The following is a 19,451-nucleotide window of genomic DNA, read 5'->3' on the forward strand; positions in this document are numbered from 1 at the left end:
CACTTTATGCTCAAGAATATTAGATAATGAATATCTATTGAATTAAACAAACAGAATTTGTAACTCTTATTCTCTTATAGAAATAGTTGGTGCACACATTTTTCCCAGGGGAAAAAAATCCAACAGTAGTACCTGCAACTGATGTCATGACATACATCTATCAGTTTTGTCAAAATGATCATGGAAATTAATAGGTCATTAGTTGGGAAAGGAAGAAAGTGGCACGCACAAAAAGCTTTGCTATCTACTTCCCCTTGTTGGAAAGAAGTAGGAGTTCATATAAATTACAGCTGCTTTAAAAAGGAAAGGCAAGTCAACATTATATACCTTTTAATTTCAAAATGTAGGTACAAATGCAGTAGTCAGCACTTCCGAACATAAATACTATCTAGTTAGTGGTTACAACATAACTGCACCTGAGAATGTGTATAATAAAATGCACCTCCATGACCAAGAGCCCAAGGGTTGTCCTTAATGTCCATTAGACAGATCAAGAATTATTCTCTTATGGCAATTCAAGTTTTGCTTACAGCAGTGGTTCTTAACCTGTGGGCCGTCAACCACCAGTGGACCGCAATGACGAAAATCTGGTCCATGAGCCTCCTTCCTCTTTATTTTATTTTTATTTCTGCTCCTTTCACGCCACCTGCCACTCCTTTCCTGTCGGTTACCATGGCATATGTTCTGTATCAGAAACTAGAGCTGATGTAGTCAATCCAATGCAATTTTCTGAATCAACACCCTAAACTGAATCTAAAGTTGCCAAAAAATGATTCATAACTCTTTAGGTACTAATGTTGGAGAGTGGTCCCTGGTCAAAGTGGTCCCCGGGTCAAGTGGTCCCTGGTCAAAAAAAGGTTGGGAACCACTGGCTTATAGTAATCACTTTTTCTATCTCCATGTCATTAGAGGTAGTAAAACTGCTCAACAATGGGCTGTTACTTTCTCTTTTCACTATGTTTAGTTGAATTTCCAAAGGTTAGCCAAAGCTCAGTCAAGCAGTGGAAGGAGCCCCTTTGAATATTAAGGGGCAACTTCTCTCACCTTAAGACTCATCAACCATTATTAAAGTCATTTGGACAAGTTTCATAAGGAGAGGTAAGAGGGGCTGCTTAAAGTTTCTGAGGCTAGTATAAAAGAATCAGATCAAAACCTGTGGCCTATGAGTTTCCCACTCTTGCCTTAAGGAAAGCATTCATGTACCTATCCATCTTTCCCTGAAACACTCCAGAAAGGAAATATCCCATATACTCCAGGCAACTTGCTATATTGCTAAACTGTTCTTATCACTCATGGGCAAACATTGAACTTAAATCCCAATTCCCCATAGCCCTGACCCCTTGATTTATTTTTTTGACCTGAGTTCATGGGATGCAAAACTGATTTCTCAAATGTTATTTTCTATCATGTGGGCAAACAGACATGTTGTCCTCCAATTATGTTTCAAGGCCCCCAATGTTACAAAAAGTTTTTTAATACTAAGAATCCCCCTTCATTTGGATGTGTGAGCAACAATTTTACCATGTTTGTTTTCCTGCACCTGGCTGGTTTATGCACGAGAGGCTTTTTAAAAAAAAAAAACCCACAAAAACATCAAGCAAACCAATTTGACTAAAAGAGGAAGGCACCTTATTTTAAAAAGAAAAATTTTAAAGGGAACTGGAGAAGAACTCAGTGTTTGGAGTGTGTGGGTGGAAGAATGTTGTCTTTGATTTATATAATTCTGAAACGAACAATGTATTCTTCAGGCAGCCTTGAACATTAACTTGCAACTAGCTCCCACAGTTATCTGGGAATTATTACCAGGGACACTGTGTTCAATTTGAATCTTAGCTTTCCTTTCTGTCTATGAAGGTGCCTTTCCAGGAATTGTCTTCAAGATTCAGAGAAGAATGCAACATTATACACAAGGCCTTCTCATTAACAGACCAATACTTTTACTGCAGAGAAGAAAAATAACGCCTGGAGTTATGTTTATGAATTATAATGGTATAATTCCGACTCATTCCATCAGAATTCATGTTTATGGTCATTATGCAGGTGGAGAGTCTCTGGGCCAAAGAACAACCAAAAATCTCCATAAAAGCTACATAGAAATGGGTTGCTGGATAGCAGGGGGAGAAGCAAAGAGGCTCTTTCCCAGTAAAAGGGTAGTATGTGACAGTTATCTTCTGGAAAAGAGATGGACACTTTCCCCACTCTCCAGCAATATGGACAGAGTCCTTATTGGAGAGGGGGAGTGTTGCTATGCTTAAAAGGTAGATTGTGGGGTGTGTAGCTATGTTTCCATAGGTATTGTTTCCCGATGTAGATACTCTGCCACTATATCAGGCATGGGCAAACTTGGGCCCTCCAGGTGTTTTGGACTTCAACTCCCACAGCCGTTAAGAATTGTGGGAGTTGAAGTCCAAAACACATGGAGGGCCCAAGTTTGCCCATGGCTGCACTATATCATTGGAAAGATGAGAAACCATAACTGGAAACAATCCTCCTGATAATATTACTCTTGATGTGGCATCAACACATGTTGAATTTCTTCACCTCTGGTCCACATGATTGGTTGCTGATACAGCAGTCACTTTAAAATGGCATCAGTCAGTTAGGCAGCTACAACACAATGCTGACCCATTCATTCAAAATATAGCACTTATTAATTATAGCTGCTAGATTAGATACTTGCAGCTATCTTTTATCAGAAGAGGGATGATATTGTGGATATTCTTTCTCTTGCTTAATTACTGTAATTTCATTTTTTGGCTTATATGTTAACATAAGGATGTATCAATCTTAAGGCCACATCGCACTGTTCCCCATGGTCCAGAAGTGCACTTTGCTATGCATCACCTATCTCTTCACAGGCACATAGGCTCAATGAGCACAATCTAGCAGCAGCATCCAGGGTGGACTGGAGTACACTTTGTTCCCCACGCGGTGTTTGGATTGTAACTTCAACTGGCTTTAGCCAGCTTAGTCATGTTAAGGGATGCATTCCCAGTGGTCCCTCAACATCTCGAGAGCCACAGGCTGCACGCCATGACTGAAGGCTTCACATTTATGTAGTATATATAAGTAGCATGAGTGTGGTATTAATATACAAAAGCTAAAAGGATAAGTAAACATTACAATTGTCTCTCACGACTGTATAAATAGAGAGTTTATGGTGAAAATGTACCTAGAATAAAATTTAGTGGGGATATTGATTTGTGGGCCTGAGCTTTCCTACACTGATCAGTCTCAAGTCCTTCAAGCCATTTCCTCAAATACAGCATGTTTGTGAAAAACAGGTAGAAAGGTCACTGGTACTGGGGGCAAATTCTCAGGTTAGCTATTTTCCGATCTGGGATCTAGCCCTTGCCCTGTCTCTCAGACTACGGTACTAACAATAAGGTGAATTTTAGACACAAAAGGAAAATGCTATCTAGCAATTTCCAATTCCAAAGTTCTCTAAAAGCATTCAATATAGTGGATGAATTTGCAAACCACCTGAGTTTTCTTTGTCTTAGAAAACCCCATGAAATTCACCATAAGTCAAGAAGCGACTTGAAGGCACATAGACACACAGTAATACCCCATTCTATTGTATAAAGTCTCTAATCCAGTGTGTATCACATAGATAATACTGTTGACATCCATTGATATTAGTGTATGGTTATAGGATGTTCCTCTCCTACTGTACTGGACTTTATGCAATGCTATACAAATGCAATCGAACGTCATTTACCTAACTTGCTTCTGAGAACAAAAAAGGAAAACAAAATGGAGAAATCAGAATATTAAATATATAGAGAAAAGTGGAGAACAAAGTTAGGGAATCAAGAGATAAATACCCTTGTTGTTTAAGATGTGGACATGTCAAGAGCAGATGAGTAAGAAATGAATACTAATAGTTGAGAAAATGAATAGGAACACAGAACCTAAATCCAGCTGTATGTCCCAAATAGAATAGATCCAAGGGATCAATTGCTGAGTGATATATCAAAGCTTAAATAAATACCACTGAATTACTTGATCCAGATGGGATTAGAACTGGATTTAGGCCAATACGATTCAGAGATTAGGTTAGTATAAAGCAGGGGTCCCTAAAGAAAGGCCTATGGGCCGGATGTGGCCTTTCCAAGGTCATTCCCTGGCCCACGTCCTAGACTTTAGGCTTAGAGTCACCCTAAGTCTGAAATGACTGAAAGGCACACAACAACAACAATCCTAATTAACAAAAACAGGCTCCCACTTTCCACTGAAATACTGGTAAGTTTATGCTGAATTAAATTGTTCCTCATTTTAAATATTGAGATGTTAGTTCATGTTTTTGCACTACAAATAAGATATGTGCAGTGTACATAGGAATTTGTCCAGTTTTTTTTCATCTATAGCTCCCCCCCCCCCCCCCCAAAGTCTGAGGAATCGTGAACTGGCCCTTGGCTTAAAAAGTTTGAGGACCCCTGGTATAAAGATTCTAGCAGTAGATGTTAACTGAGGAAATAACGAGAAGTCAAAGAGCAACCCTAATATGTAAACAAGTTGTGAAAATAACTTCAATACAAATGCAGGACTGAATTTTTAAAGTTATCTGAAGAAGTGAATGTGGAGCTTGGTTGAAATGGCTAGGAGGCAATGCAGATCTTGACATAAAGTAAAGGGTAAAGAGGAATATTAAATATACTCTGTTGGTTCAGAACAGGCAACCCCTCCATTTCCAGCTCTAATGCTATTAAGGAAGAAAGGGAATCAATGGGTGGTGTGAGTTTTCCAGGCGTTAAGGTCATGTTCCAGAAGCATGCTCTCCTGACGTTTCACCCACATCTACGGCAGGCATCCTCAGAGGTTGTGAGGTCTATTAGAAACCAGCAAGTGAGGTTTATATATGTGTGGAATGTCCAGGGTTGGAGAAACAACTCTTGTCTGCTTGAGGCAAGTGTGAATGTTGCAATTGGCCGCCTTGATTAGCATTTAATGGCCTTGCAGCTTCGAAGCTTGGTTGGTTGCTGCCTGGGAGATCCTTTGTTGGGAGGTGTTAGCTGGCCCTCATTTATTCTTGTTTGGAATTCCCCTGTTTTTTTTAGTGTTGCTCTTTGTTTACTGTCCTGATTTTAGAGAACATGGCCATGCAGCCTGGAAAACTCACAGTAACTCAGTGATTCCGGCCATGAAAGCCTTCAACAAACACAAAGGGCATCAACTTTAAACAAGGAATGTTGCACTTCATTAAAGAGGTAGACTTGGAGTCTGCCTGACTAACAGGGCACATAATAATTGAAATCACAGCAGTTTTCAGTTCACAGTGTGGTAAAAGGGCACTTGGAGCAGTCCTTACAGCAGGGTAGGTCCCTTAGTGGTCCGGGGCAGTGAAGGAAAGAAAGACCTGCTTTCATGTCCCATGAGCTTCTTAGCAGATGATGTACTCCATGGTGGACTGATGATCTGAGCAGGTTGACCAGGAGACAAGTGTGGTGTTGAAGAACAGCAGTTAATATAGCTGGCAATAAGGAGAGTCACTTCAACAATCTATTGGGAAGGTGAAAGGGAAAAATCCAATAACATTAATGTCCTTGGGTCTACTACAAATGTATCTTACAGAAGCCAAAACAGTTGTGTTAACATCTGAGCCTGGAATACCCCAACCATCCTCCTTTAGGCTAAAAGAAATGGACTATAGCTTTAACACTATAGCTGGTTGAATAACCAAAGCCTAGTGAGAAGCCCCAGTTCCAAAAGATCAAAATAACACCTAGATATTTAAACAATCTACCTTGTTCTATATTTCGTCCAAGCTATAGCCCATTTCATCAAGGAGAGGTTCTTGGTAAAAATAATAAATTTAGTTTTGCTGACATTAATAATAATAATAATAAACAACTTTATTTTTTTACTCCGCCTCCATCTCCCTGAAGGGACTCACAGCGGCTTACTATTGGCACAAAGTGCCTGAAACAATACATAAAATAAAATACACAGAACAATACAAGATAAACCAGTAGTATATAAAACAGCAATCTGACTCAAAATGATGCCCAATAATCTATAGTGACGACTGTTGTAAGAATATGGTCAACTGTAAACAAGAAGAAGGGAAAGGGATAGTAGTACAAGTTGTAGCTAAGGAACAAGGGCATGGGATGAAAGTGGTGTGTTGTATCATAATTGCAAACCATTGGGCTAGACATTTTCAAAGACTTGTCTAAACATCCAAGTCTTCAACTCCCTCAGGAAGGAGGACAGGGTGGGGACCTTCATAATTAAGAAGACATTAAGAAACACAGTGATCCAAAATCATCTGATCACAATGAAGTAGACACTTGGTAGTCACTTGAAGAGAAGTGGATACCAAAATGGCTATTCCTGGCTTTGGACTTTCTCTTTCGGTTGAAGAAACAACTAGTCAATCATTAATAACACAACTAACTAGCCCATGAAACATGTTGGGACACATTTCTTAAGAGTTGGTGAAAGAAAAGTGGGGGGGGGGGGAAGACGAGAAATAGAAAAACTCTTTGGATGAGAGGGACTCATCCAAAGTAGAGGACTCAAAGTAGAGATCAGCACGAGGAAAGAGAAGTCTGAGGGCACTGAATTTGTGGGGGAGGCAAGGGGGGGAAGAGGCGAGGGAAGGCATGCAGGAGGAGAAAGAAAGCTGAATAAGGAAGGAAAGGAATGGGAAGAAAGGAAAGAGTGGGCCCACCAATGCCAACCAGGTTCCTCATTCTTCTTCAGAGACTGCTACTCCTCTTAACAGGAATCTGCCCAGCAGGATGGCCCCCCTCTAACAGTGCCAAATGTCTCTTGACTCCTACATTAAGTTATGGTGACCATGCTTTGTGTTGTGACCAAAGTTTTAAGAAGTTTTGACATAGACTCAGAGGTTTCTTGTTACATTTATGCAACACTCCTGCAGACTACAGGCAACACTTACATGTTGTGACATACAGTTTGGAAAACTCTGGTTTAGAAGAATGTCAATATTTCTGGGTACTTCATAACCAAATGTATTATTTTATCATTCTTTGCTCTTCACATCCAGAAAAGCAAGAAGCTGTTCGTTTAAAATTAATATTCGTTATTTGCTTAATGAAAAGGAATTTTCCACTCACAGCGGTTTACCTAAAATTCACATGCATTTGTGCTTAGCAAAACAGGGAGGGGTGGTTTTATTTTGGACTCACCTTTACAGCTGCCATTGTAAAAAGTAGTTTTTCAGGATGGGCTTTGCCAGAACACCTATCCTTCACTTGACTGACTACGATCATAAAGTCGTCATGATAACCTCCAAAAGTCAGCACAGAAGAATAGGAGTAAGCCAATTTTAAGTGCTATATGAAAGCAAACAATAGACAAATAGTGAGAAAAAGTTACTATGTAAGATAACTCTCTTTCCATTAGCCACACATACAAAATATTGGTGTGATTTACTTAGGAAATATAGTTAATGGCTGATTGCTTCTCTCTCTCTCTCTCTCTCTCTCTCTCTCTCTCTCTCTCTAAGGCAAAGGTTTTCCCCCTGATTTTAAGTCCTTTTGTGTTAAACTCTGGGGGTTGGTGCTCATCTCCATTTCTAAGCCGAAGAGCCGGCACTGTCTGTAAACACCTCCAAGGTCATGTGGCCGGCATGACTGCATGTAGCACCATTACCTTCCCACCAGAGCAGTACCTATTGATCTACTTGCATTTTCATGTTTTTGAACTGCTAGGTTGGCAGAAGCTGGGGCTAATAGGAACTCACGATGCTCCTCAGATTCAAACATGTGACCTTCGGTAAGCAAGTTCAGCAGCTCAGTGGTTTAACCCACAGTGCCACCGGGGGCTCGTGTGTGTGTGTGTCTGTATATGTATGTATGTATGTATGTATGTATGTGTGTGTGTGTGTATAGTTGTCACTATCTTTCTGAAGAATGAGTAATAATGAATTTTCCTGATTTAGTAAATCAAAATGGCCATAACTAACTACTTCATCACACTAGAGAATGAATCCACTTTAAATCTGGTTTCTGCCTCCTGAAGAATTCTGGGGTTTGTAGTTTAGGAAGGCTGTTAAAGTTTCCTCCCTAACTACAAGCCCCAGAATTCTGCAGGAGGCAGCAACCAGATTAAAATATTCATTCTCTAGTGTGATGAGGTCCTAAAACCAAATGGCCTTTCTGTTTGATAATCAGTGTCAGCGAAAGAATTCTAGATTGTGCAATTACTGAAACAGCCTTCTAGAGAGTAGAATTCAAATTCATTTGCCAATCATACCAAAGTGTTATAGTCCAGTATACTGATTCCATCTTCATTCACAGCTATCCATAGTGGAGCGTCTTCCAAAGAAGAAGGTAGGACAGGCTGGGGAAATGAGATATAACAATTCCTTATAAGAACACGATGTTAAAGACAGGCATTATCAATTCAGAGCTCTCTGAGTCCACTAGTGCAGTAAGGTCAATCAATGACTATTAAATACTTTATGATGATATCTGATGAAAATCTGAATCATAGAGAACATGACCTTTTCTCATTTTGATCTTAGAAAGGTTTTAGGATAAGATACGCAGAGCCAAAACTCAGTATTAGACTAAGCTGAGAGTTCGAAATTGCAGTCCACTAACTGGACAGAGATTGTATACTCTGGCCCTGCTTTATGCTCCATACAGTTTGATTAATGCTCTCCCAAGAGCCCCTTGTGGTGCAATGGGTTAAACCCTTATGATGGCAGGGATCGAATCCAGGGAGAGTGGGTTGAGCTCCCTCTGTCAGCTCCCCATCTGGGGACATGAGAGAAGCCTCCCACAAGGAAGGAAAAACATCAAACATTCAGGAGTCCCCTGGGCAACATCCCTGCAGACGGCCAATTCTCTCACACCAGAAGCTACTTGCAGTTTCTCAAGTCACTCCTGACACACACACACAGAAATATTCTCCCAAATCAAACGTCAATTTAATGCCCTATCTTTTTAAAAAGTCTTTCATCCAGTTCCCAAGTAATAACAGAATGTAGCTGATCTGCAGCTACTCCAAGCATGTTGCTGAAACTAAAAGAAGTTTTTTTTTTCTTGCCTTGCTAAATTTTGCCAGTACAAATCAACAAAGCCCCTTTCCCTTACCTTAGCAGTAAACAGTTTGGCTCCAAAGAGGGGCCATTTCCGAGCCACAGTCAAATAGATCCGAACACATTCTTGTAGAGAACACCCTTGCAGCACCATCCATTTAGTAGCTAATCGGTCAGCCAGCCGCCTAGAAGAATACTATTTAGTTAGTCACAATTTTCAAAAGAAGGACAGTAAAATCATACATTCATATTTTCTCTGTCATTAGGAAGGACTACAGTGCTTTTCAAAGTAGTAGTGGATTTATTTTCATAGCAAAATGGTGTGGATCACAGACAAGCACCTGTATAGATATTTCAATATTTTTAAAGCCTCTGGGTTTCTGTTTACAATGTGGTCATTATTAGCTATATGAGTATGAAGCACCTAGTGGTGCTGAGTTGCTGAACTTACTGAACTAAAGGTTGGCAGTTTGAATCCTGGGAGCAGGGTGAGCTCCCGCTGTTAGCTCCAGCTTCTGCCAACCTAGCAGTTCGAAAACATGTAAATGTGAGTAAATCAATTGTTACTGCTCTGACGGGAAGGTAATAGGGCTCCATGCAGTCATGCCGGTCACATGACCTTGGAGGCATCTAGAGACAACGCTGGCTCTTTGGCTTAGATATGGAGATAAGCACCACCCCTCAGGGTTGGACACGACTAGACTTAATGTCAGGGGGAAACCTTTACCTACTTTTCCCAAGTCTGAAAAATGGGTTATACATTATGTTTAGGTGTGAAAATGCAACATAATAGTCTGCCTCTCCACTTCTTGATCCTAGAAGAAATATCAAATTTTATAAGGAACAAAACCAAGAGGAACTTGCATTTGAAACCATGGGGGGCGAATTCAAAGATACACCTGGATAAATTTGGATTAGTATGCAATGGAATCTTGCAGCACCACTGAGATTAACTGAGAGAATTATGTCATTGGATATTTTTTTGTAAATTTAGTCTACAAAATCTTATGCTATCAACTTTCTATTGGTTCATCTCAAATGGTGCAACAAGATCACTTTGCATACTGAAACTGTGGAGTGATAGACTTGTTCAACATTGACTATGAAAGCCCTATGAAACTCATGAGGCCCTCATAAATCAATGGGCAAGTTGAAGTACACACATGCAGCTCCAGTATGCAACAATGGTTTGAGTGTTCAGGTAGGACATTAAGAGACATGCTTTGAATTTCTGGTTGGACTAAACATTCCTCACCATTGGCTGTGGTGACAAAGGTTGATGGCAAGTACAATTCCACAACATCTCTAGACTTGTACTTTGCCAACTCCAGTAGAGCAGAATGCAGACAGGCATACTTATCTTACCGTAACTGTTCAGAAGAAATACTGTGTCTGTAGCGCTTGGGGTAAAATTTGTCCAGAACCTGCTGGAGAAAATGCTGCATTTTGGAATGGGATGCTCCACCAGAGTTGGATGGTATTGGTCGATCTAAGTCCCCATATTCCACCTAAGAGCAAAAGTTGAAGATAGGTTTCGAAAAAGACATTAAAATCTAGTGAGACAAAAATGTGGGCTTGTGTGAAGAAGTGAGCATGTGTTTGTGTGTATGTGTAAAGGAAGATATGTTTCCAGGAGTAACAGGATAAATCAGGATGGTCCTGAACAGCATTTGGATACTATACCATACCAACACATGATACTTCAACAGAATATTGCAGGAGGGATGGTTCTTGTTTATGTGTAAATAATTCCTCTTCCAGGACATTTCCTTCCATCTCCCTTCTTCTATTTCAGTTTACAGTCCTGATATTCTGTAGCCACTGAATATGCTCAGCCCTTACAGGACTCTTTTGAATGTGTTTGCTTTGGATCGCTCTTGGATTCCTGCAGGCCCTGGGGTTCCCTCTAGTCTGTTGATACTTTTCTTTCATTTCTTAATGGCTCTGTTTTAGTAACAATCTTGTCACCACTCAATTGATGAATTGGTATTAGAGAGGGCATGTGTATTACGGACAAAGGTAAGAGTATTGCTATTAGAGCAGGGATGTGCTGGATAATGTTGGATTGCAATTCCCATTATACCTCAACGAGGATCCAGCAGTCTAACAATATGATTGGCATAGTAGACCATACTTGTATTACTTGTAGGAATAATCACTTTGAATTCAATTATATGCATATGGACTTTTTCAAATTCTGGAGTAGTTCAGATTTTGGAATGTATAAGGGATACTCAGCCTGAACTACACAGTTCTATTATGCATTCCATTCGATTTCCTCCTCAAATAAAAATGCTGTGCCCTTTCCGATTCTGCCACCCAGAGGCATTTATAGGTAGCTTCAGGAGTAACATACTGTGTCATGACCACACACAAGTGCAACATTTCATCTTTTGTATGTTTCTCCTGTATCTGGAAGGCACTGGTGTTTTGCTCCTTTGAAACCAGTTTGGGCTTGAAGAAAAAATAATACCGGTAATGATGATGATGATGTTATTATTGGTATACCGCCCTATCTCCCCACAGAGATTCAGGGCGGTTTCCAACATATAAGGCAAAACATTCAATTGCCAGGAAAGAAGCCATACAAACAATGACATCAAAATAAACACATTCGATAATATAGCAAACCTAACAAAGTAACAACTGAACTTAACAAAGTAACAACTGAACACCATAAAATACAAAAAAAGTCTGCTAAAACACATTAAAGATAATATAAAAATTATTTCATTGTAGGTTGTTGTAGGTTTTTCGGGTTGTATGGCCATGTCCTAGAAGCATTCTCTCCTGACGTTTCGCTTGCATCTGTGGCAGGCATCCTCAGAGGTTGTGAGGTCTGTTGGAAACTAGGAAAATTGGGTTTATATATCTGTGGAAAGTCCAGGGTGGGAGAAAGAACTCTTGTCTGTTGGAACTAGGTGTGAATGTTTCAGCTGGCCATTTTGATTAGCATTTGATGGCCTGACAGTTTTTAGCTGTGGCTTGTTCCTGTCTGGGGGAATTCTTTGTGGAGAGGTGATTAGCTGTTCCTGATTGTTTCTTGTCTGGAGTTCCCCTGTGTTTGTGTTTTGTTCTTTATTTACTGTTATAATTTTAGTGTTTTTAAATACTGGTAGCCAGATTTTGTTCATTTTCTTGGTTTCTTCCTTTCTGTTGAAATTGTCCACATGCTTGTGGATTTCAATGGCTTCTCTGTGTAGCCTGACATGGTAGTTGTTCGAGTGGTCCAGCATCTCTGTGTTCTCAAATAATATGCTATTTCCAGGATAGTTCATCAGGTGCTCTGCTATGGCTGACTTTTCTGGTTGAACTTCTCTGGTTGCAGACTACTTCATGAAAGCCTTCGACAAAACATTTCATTGTAGCTCCATCAGCAGAGGTTCAACAAAATCAATGACCAGCATTTCTAAATAGACATGGGCCATCTATAAAAGGGCTGGGCATGGGATAGTGCAAACATTATAGCTCCCAAATGACAAATGCTTTCTGGGTATTCTGGTTCCCAAATGTTACTTCTTCTATATCTGCCAATGACCCCAGTGCTCCTTGATAACTATAAGCACAATAGCCTGACCACTCACCTGAGCCATCAAAGCCGCCATTTCCAGAGCCAGCTCCTTATTGACTGGGAATCTCCCATTAGCTATTTCACCATTGATCTGGAAAGCCAGCAATAAGCGCTCTCGGTCTGTCTCAGCTTTTGCTTGACTTCGGAAATATAATCTAAGTTGAAGAAAAATGGCAATGTAAGTTTTAAAAAGTCTCCTACATGCAGAGTATTTGGTTTGATCACTTAAGTTAAAGAACTATTTTAATATACACTTTAAAATTAACTTTATTTATGATGTAGGTGCAATTTCCTGGGTAGTTTTCCTCTCCTCTTGGAATGGACAATTGCACTCTTACAAAACTTGAGTTTATTTTTAAAGTTTTTTCATACGAGGTCTACTAGAATCCACTCTCAGTCACCATAACCAACAACATCCATAACAAGTATTAAAAAATTATAATGCGAGTTATTTTTGTGATAATTTGTTCTAAACTAATTTGCTAAACTAAACTAAAGACGAAAAATAACATTAGAAAACAGGAGCTGGACGTAACATTTGATTTATAATGATACTAGCCATCCCCTGCCACGTGTTGCTGTGGCCCAGTCTGTGTATATGTGTTTTCTGTGTGTATATGTGTGTGTGTATATATTTGTGTATATGTGTATACATGCATATTTGTGTGTATATATGTGTGTGTATGTGGTTTTGTGCATGCGTTGTAATGTATTTTTTGTTTTTTTGGCTTTTTAAGTCTCTTCTGTTGTGTTTTTCAGTGTTTTTATGAGTGATGGTCACTCATTGGCCTGATAGGTGCATTGTGTCCAAATTTGGTGTCAATTCGTCCTATGGTTTTTGAGTTATGTTAATCCCACAAACGAACATTACATTTTTATTTATATAGATATATTTGAATATGCAGCTAGAATGATACAATAGAACCCTTAACAACAATAGACAGTACCTATTTTTATAGGTTAGTTTCACTATTCGTGTACCACCATCATATTTTCCTGGATTCAGTTCTTTCAATGCTTGCTCCCATTTTGAAATGATATCACAGATCTTAAAAAGGAAAAAGAGGAAGTCAGAAAAGTCTGAAGTGATTCAGAAAATCCGTAAGACATGCATTGGAAAAATGTATGGAACAGTATTTGTAGACAATATTGGCACACTGATATGGCCTTCCCCCCAGATTAAGCTGGATCAGCCCCACAAAGTGTTTAGTCACTACAGGGCTGATCTTTGGTCATACTGAAGTAAGTGGTCAGTATAAACGTGCCTAAGGATTTGGCAAACTAGGAAAAGACAGAATGAGCAATTAATTGCAATCACCTTCACAGGGCTTTGTAGGCAGTGTTCTAGATCTCTGCCAGAAGGATCATCTGTAAAGAGGTAAAATCCAGAGAGAGCTGATCGCCTCATCCCTGTCTCCTGGTTCAGCCGCTGCAGAAACTCATCTACAGTTGAAGAGCCATCAAAGCCGACCACCTATAATCGAACAAATGAAATGATCAGGAAAGTGAAGCAAAATCTTTCTGTCATTACCATAGATGGCAGATAATTTCACTATACTGTATGCACTAGGAATGGATTAACATATGTGTGTGTGTGTGTGATTTGTACAGAGCTTTTCTCAGTATGCTGCCCAAAGAAATACTGATGCATAACAGCTATCGTGATCACAGCACGTGTGATCAAAGATACCAAAGAACTATAATGGTTCATCACATAGTCAAGCAAGAAGAGAAATCATGTTTTTTCCTACTGTGTAAGAGATGCAATAAAGACTCTAGGTAAGTAAGAATATCTCATTCCTCATGTACAAGCCCATCACAAAGCATTGTGCGAACATGTATATGTGCCTTTAAGTCACCTATTATTGTTGCTGTATTTATTTATACCCTGCTTTATTACCCCCAAAGGGGACTCAAAGGGGCATAGCATCAAAGTATTAGCATAACCATTTAAAATGGTTATGCTAATACTTTGGTTATGCTAATGGTTATGCTAATACTCAGACCAAGCGTGATCCCTGGGGAAGGCAATGGCAAACCACTCCAGTATCCTTGCCAAGAAAACTAAATGGACCAGTACAACCAGAGATATGTCGGTATGCCATTGGAAGATGGGACTCCCAGGTCGGAAGATGGCCAAAATGCTACTGGGGAGGAGCAGAGGATAAGTTCAACTAGCCCCAGATGTGATGACGCAGCTAGCTCAAAGCCGAAAGGAAGGCTAGCGGCCGACGGTACTGGAGGCGAACGACGAATCCGATGCTCTAAAGATCAACACACCATAGGAACCTGGAATGTAAGATCTATGAGCCAGGGCAAATTGGATGTTGTTATTGGTGAGATGTCAAGACTAAAGATAGACATTCTGGGGGTCAGCGAACTGAAATGGACTGGAATGGGCCACTTCACATCAGATGACCACCAGATCTACTACTGCGGACAAGAGGAACATCGAAGAAATGGAGTAGCCTTCATAATTAATAAGAAATTCGCTAAAGCGGTGCTTGGATACAACCCAAAAAATGACAGAATGATCTCAATTCGAGTGCAAGGAAAGCCTTTCAACATTACAGTGATCCAAATATACGCCCCAACCACAGCTGCTGAAGAAGCAGAAGTAGATCAGTTCTACGAGGATCTGCAGGAACTACTGGATAATACACCAAAAAGAGACATTATTTTCATTACAGGAGACTGGAATGCCAAGGTGGGAAGTCAAATGACAACTGGGATCACAGGCAAGCATGGTCTGGGAGAACAAAATGAAGCGGGACGCAGGCTGATAGAATTCTGCCAGGAAAACTCGCTGTGTATAACGAATACTCTCTTCCAACAACCTAAAAGACGGCTTTATACATGGACCTCACCAGATGGTCAACACCGAAATCAGATTGACTACATCCTTTGCAGCCAAAGGTGGCGGACATCCATCCAGTTGGTGAAAACAAGACCTGGGGCTGACTGTAGCTCAGATCACGAACTTCTTATTGCCCAATTTAGAATAAAACTAAAGAGATCAGGGAAAATACACAGACCAGTTAGATATGATCTCACTAACATTCCTAGCGAATATACAGTGGAAGTGAAGAACAGATTTGAAGGACTAGATTTAGTAAACAGAGTCCCAGAAGAACTATGGACAGAAGTCCGCGACATTGTTCAGAAGGTGGCAACAAAGTACGTTCCAAAGAAAAAGAAAACCAAGAAGGCAAAATGGTTGTCTGCTGAGACACTGGAAGTAGCCCAAGAAAGGAGGAAAGCAAAAGGAAACAGTGAAAAGGGGAGATATGCCCAGTTAAATGCGCAATTCCAGAGGTTAGCCAGAAGAGATAAGGAACTATTTTTAAATAAGCAATGCATGGAAGTGGAAGAAGACAACAGAATAGGAAGGACAAGAGACCTCTTCCAGAAAATTAGAAACATTGGAGGTAAATTTCAGGCAAAAATTGGTATGATAAGAAACAAAGATGGCAGGGACCTAACAGAAGCTGAAGAGATCAAGAGAAGGTGGCGAGACTATACAGAAGATCTGTATAGGAAGGATAACAATATCGAGGATAGCTTTGACGGTGTGGTGAATGAATTAGAACCAGACATCCTGAGGAGTGAGGTTGAATGGGCCTTAAGAAGCATTGCTAACAACAAGGCAGCAGGAGATGATGGGATCCCAGCTGAACTGTTTAAAATCTTAAAAGATGATGCTGTCAAGGTGATGCATGCCATTTGCCAGCAAATATGGAAAACACAAGAATGGCCATCAGACTGGAAAAAATCAACTTATATCCCCATACCAAAAAAGGGAAATGCGAAAGACTGCTCAAACTTCTGTACAGTGGCCCTTATTTCTCATGCCAGTAAGGCAATGCTCAAGATCCTGCAAGGAAGACTCCAGCAATACATGGAGCGAGAGTTGCCAGATGTTCAAGCTGGGTTTAGAAAAGGCAGAGGAACGAGAGACCAGATTGCCAATATCCGCTGGATAATGGAGAAAGGCAGGGAGTTTCAGAAAAACATCTACTTCTGCTTCATTGACTATTCTAAAGCCTTTGACTGTGTGGATCATAATAAATTGTGGCAAGTTCTTGGTGGGATGGGCATCCCAAGCCACCTTGTCTCTCTCCTGAGGAATCTGTACAAGGACCAAGTAGCAACAGTCAGAACTGACCACGGAACAACAGACTGGTTCCAGATTGGGAAAGGCGTACGGCAAGGCTGCATACTCTCACCCAACCTTTTTAACTTGTATGCAGAACACATCATGCGATGTGCGGGGCTGGATGAATGCAAAGCTGGGGTGAAAATTGCTGGAAGAAACATTAACAACCTCAGATATGCAGATGACACCACTCTGATGGCCGAAAGCGAGGAGGAGCTGAGGAGCCTTCTAATCAAGGTGAAAGAAGAAAGCGCAAAAGCCGGGTTGCAGCTAAACATCAAAAAAACCAAGATTATGGCAACAAGAATGATTGACAACTGGAAAATAGAGGGAGAAACCGTGGAGGCCGTGACAGACTTTGTATTTCTAGGTGCAAAGATTACTGCAGATGCAGACTGTAGCCAGGAAATCAGAAGACGCTTACTTCTTGGGAGGAGAGCAATGTCCAGTCTCGATAAAATAGTGAAGAGTAGAGACATCACACTGGCAACAAAGATCCGCCTAGTCAAAGCCATGGTATTCCCTGTAGTAACCTACGGATGTGAGAGCTGGACCTTAGGGAAGGCTGAGCGAAGGAAGATCGATGCTTTTGAGCTGTGGTGTTGGAGGAAAGTGCTGAGAGTGCCTTGGACTGCGAGAAGATCCAACCAGTCCATCCTCCAGGAAATAAAGCCCGACTGCTCACTGGAGGGAAAGATACTAGAGACAAAGTTGAAGTACTTTGGCCACATCATGAGGAGACAGGAAAGCCTAGAGAAGACAATTATGCTGGGGAAAGTGGAAGGCAAAAGGAAGAGGGGCCGACCAAGGGCAAGATGGATGGATGGCATCCTTGAAGTGACTGGACTGACCTTGAGGGAGCTGGGGGTGGTAACGGCCGACAGGGAGCTCTGGCGTAGGCTGGTCCATGAGGTCACAAAGAGTCGGAGACGACTGAACGAATGAACAACAACAAAAGGTAAGGGTAAGTGTAGTCGTGTTCGACTCTGGGGGCTGGTGCTCATTTCCATTTCTAAGCCAGAGAGCCACCATTGTATGTAGACACCTCCCAGGTCACTAGGCTGGCATGATTGTATTGAGTGCCATTATCGTCCCACAGTGGTACTTATTGATCTACTCACATTTGCACATTTTCAAACTGTTAGGTTGACCGAAGCTGGGGCTAACAGCAAGAGCTCACTTTGCTCCCTGGATTCGAACCGCCAACCTTTAAGTCAGCAAGTTCAGTAGCTCAGCAGTTTAACCCACATTAAAACAGGATTAAATATAAACAGTATTTAAAAATTCCCAGTTAAAAACCATTAAAACAAATTCAAACTTATAAACCACAGTACCCCCGAATTGATCTTAAACACCTTCATCTTTGAAAGCCTGCCTGAATAAAAAGGTTTTGGCATGTCAAATTAATAGCGATCCCATGAATTTCATAGGGTTTTCTTAGGCAAGTTTCTAAGATCTGACAGGATCTGATACCGTTAAAGTATTTAGACCCTTCACTAAGTACTACTAACTTCAAAAAATGCCTGCTGATGTTGAAGATCACATATCAAACCACTGATCCAGCTTTGAAAGACTCCCATTAGGCCTTAAGGTATGTCTCACCTGGTAGGTTCCATTCATGAAGTGGACTGGGATGCTGAAGGGGAGGGAGTGGTGATAGGGGTTCCTCAGCAAAATGGACACAATCTCCATTCGGGAAGGTCTGGCTTCTCGCTCTCCAGCTTTCAAAGTGTGCTCCATTGACCTCTGACAGTAGATGGCATACTTGCCTACTTCACTTCTAAACACACAAATAAAGAAATGCATTCATTTATATAGCTGTATTTATTGTAAACCACTTCATTTTAAACTATTTCACAATTGCTTTAATGAAAAGTGGCATTATAATGTTTTTAAATAAGTAAAGTAAGGATTTTATCATGCTTGTCTCCTAAAATGGGTTTTCCTGTGATAAACCCATCTTGGCTGAAATGGAAGCGTGCCTGCTTAGTCCCACTTCTAACCATCACTATCCCAGATCCAAAGGGGAAAAAAACAACCCTTCCTTTCCCAGGGGTCGGATCTCTCTCCTCCATAGTAAAGAAAATTATCTACACTGTAGAATTAATGCAGTTTGAGAATAATAATAACACTTTATTTATATTCCACCCTTTTCCCCCAGAGGACTCAGAGCGGATTATAGCATATAAACAGAAACAGACAAAAATGCAATGCCTCATTACAGTGAAATATAATGAGACACAAATGCACAGACAAAGGCAAAGGCTTCTCTTTTCATTTCCAGCTTTGAAGACAGTGCTCATCTCCAGCTCTGAGGGAGGTGCTCATCTCCATTTCCAAGCCGAGGAGCCTGCATTGTCTGTAGACATCTCCTGGTCTCCGTGTCTTTTTGCCTTTTCCCGCCAAGGCAGTACCTATTGATCTACTCACATTTGCATGTTTTTGAACTGCTAGGTTGGCAGGAGCTAGGACTAACAGTGGGAGCTCATGCCGCCCCACAGATTTGAACGGCCAACCTTCAGGTTTAACCCATTGTGTTACCACAGCCCTTTTAACTGCCATGATTCAATGCTATGGAATCCTGGGGGTTGTAATTTCACAAGGTCCTTAGCCTTCTCTATCAAAGAATACTGGCATCCCCGAAACAACAACTTCCAGGATTCCATATCATTAAGCCAGGGTAGTTAAAGGGGTGTCAAACTGAATTA

At 40.7% G+C, this 19,451-nt stretch overlaps 1 protein-coding gene across 3 annotated transcripts in view; it reads right to left on the minus strand.

Annotated features, from left to right (window-relative positions):
* Positions 1–4,370: 4,370 nt before the first annotated feature.
* Positions 4,371–19,451, minus strand: part of PLEKHH1 (pleckstrin homology, MyTH4 and FERM domain containing H1) — a 67,697-nt gene continuing 52,616 nt past the window's right edge. For all 3 annotated transcript variants that reach the window (XM_060762371.2, XM_060762381.2, XM_060762360.2), the window contains 9 exons: positions 18,346–18,523; positions 13,906–14,061; positions 13,535–13,635; positions 12,601–12,742; positions 10,382–10,524; positions 9,072–9,201; positions 8,227–8,313; positions 7,158–7,304; positions 4,371–5,502 (listed from right to left, as the gene is read on the minus strand). In XM_060762371.2, coding sequence (XP_060618354.2) covers positions 5,308–5,502; positions 7,158–7,304; positions 8,227–8,313; positions 9,072–9,201; positions 10,382–10,524; positions 12,601–12,742; positions 13,535–13,635; positions 13,906–14,061; positions 18,346–18,523 — 1,279 coding nt within the window. In that variant the 3' untranslated portion in view covers positions 4,371–5,307. The remainder of the gene's footprint in view (positions 5,503–7,157; positions 7,305–8,226; positions 8,314–9,071; positions 9,202–10,381; positions 10,525–12,600; positions 12,743–13,534; positions 13,636–13,905; positions 14,062–18,345; positions 18,524–19,451) is intronic.

The sequence above is a fragment of the Anolis sagrei genome, chromosome 1 (genome assembly GCF_037176765.1).
Source record: "Anolis sagrei isolate rAnoSag1 chromosome 1, rAnoSag1.mat, whole genome shotgun sequence".
NCBI classification, from domain to species: Eukaryota; Metazoa; Chordata; class Lepidosauria; order Squamata; family Dactyloidae; genus Anolis; species Anolis sagrei.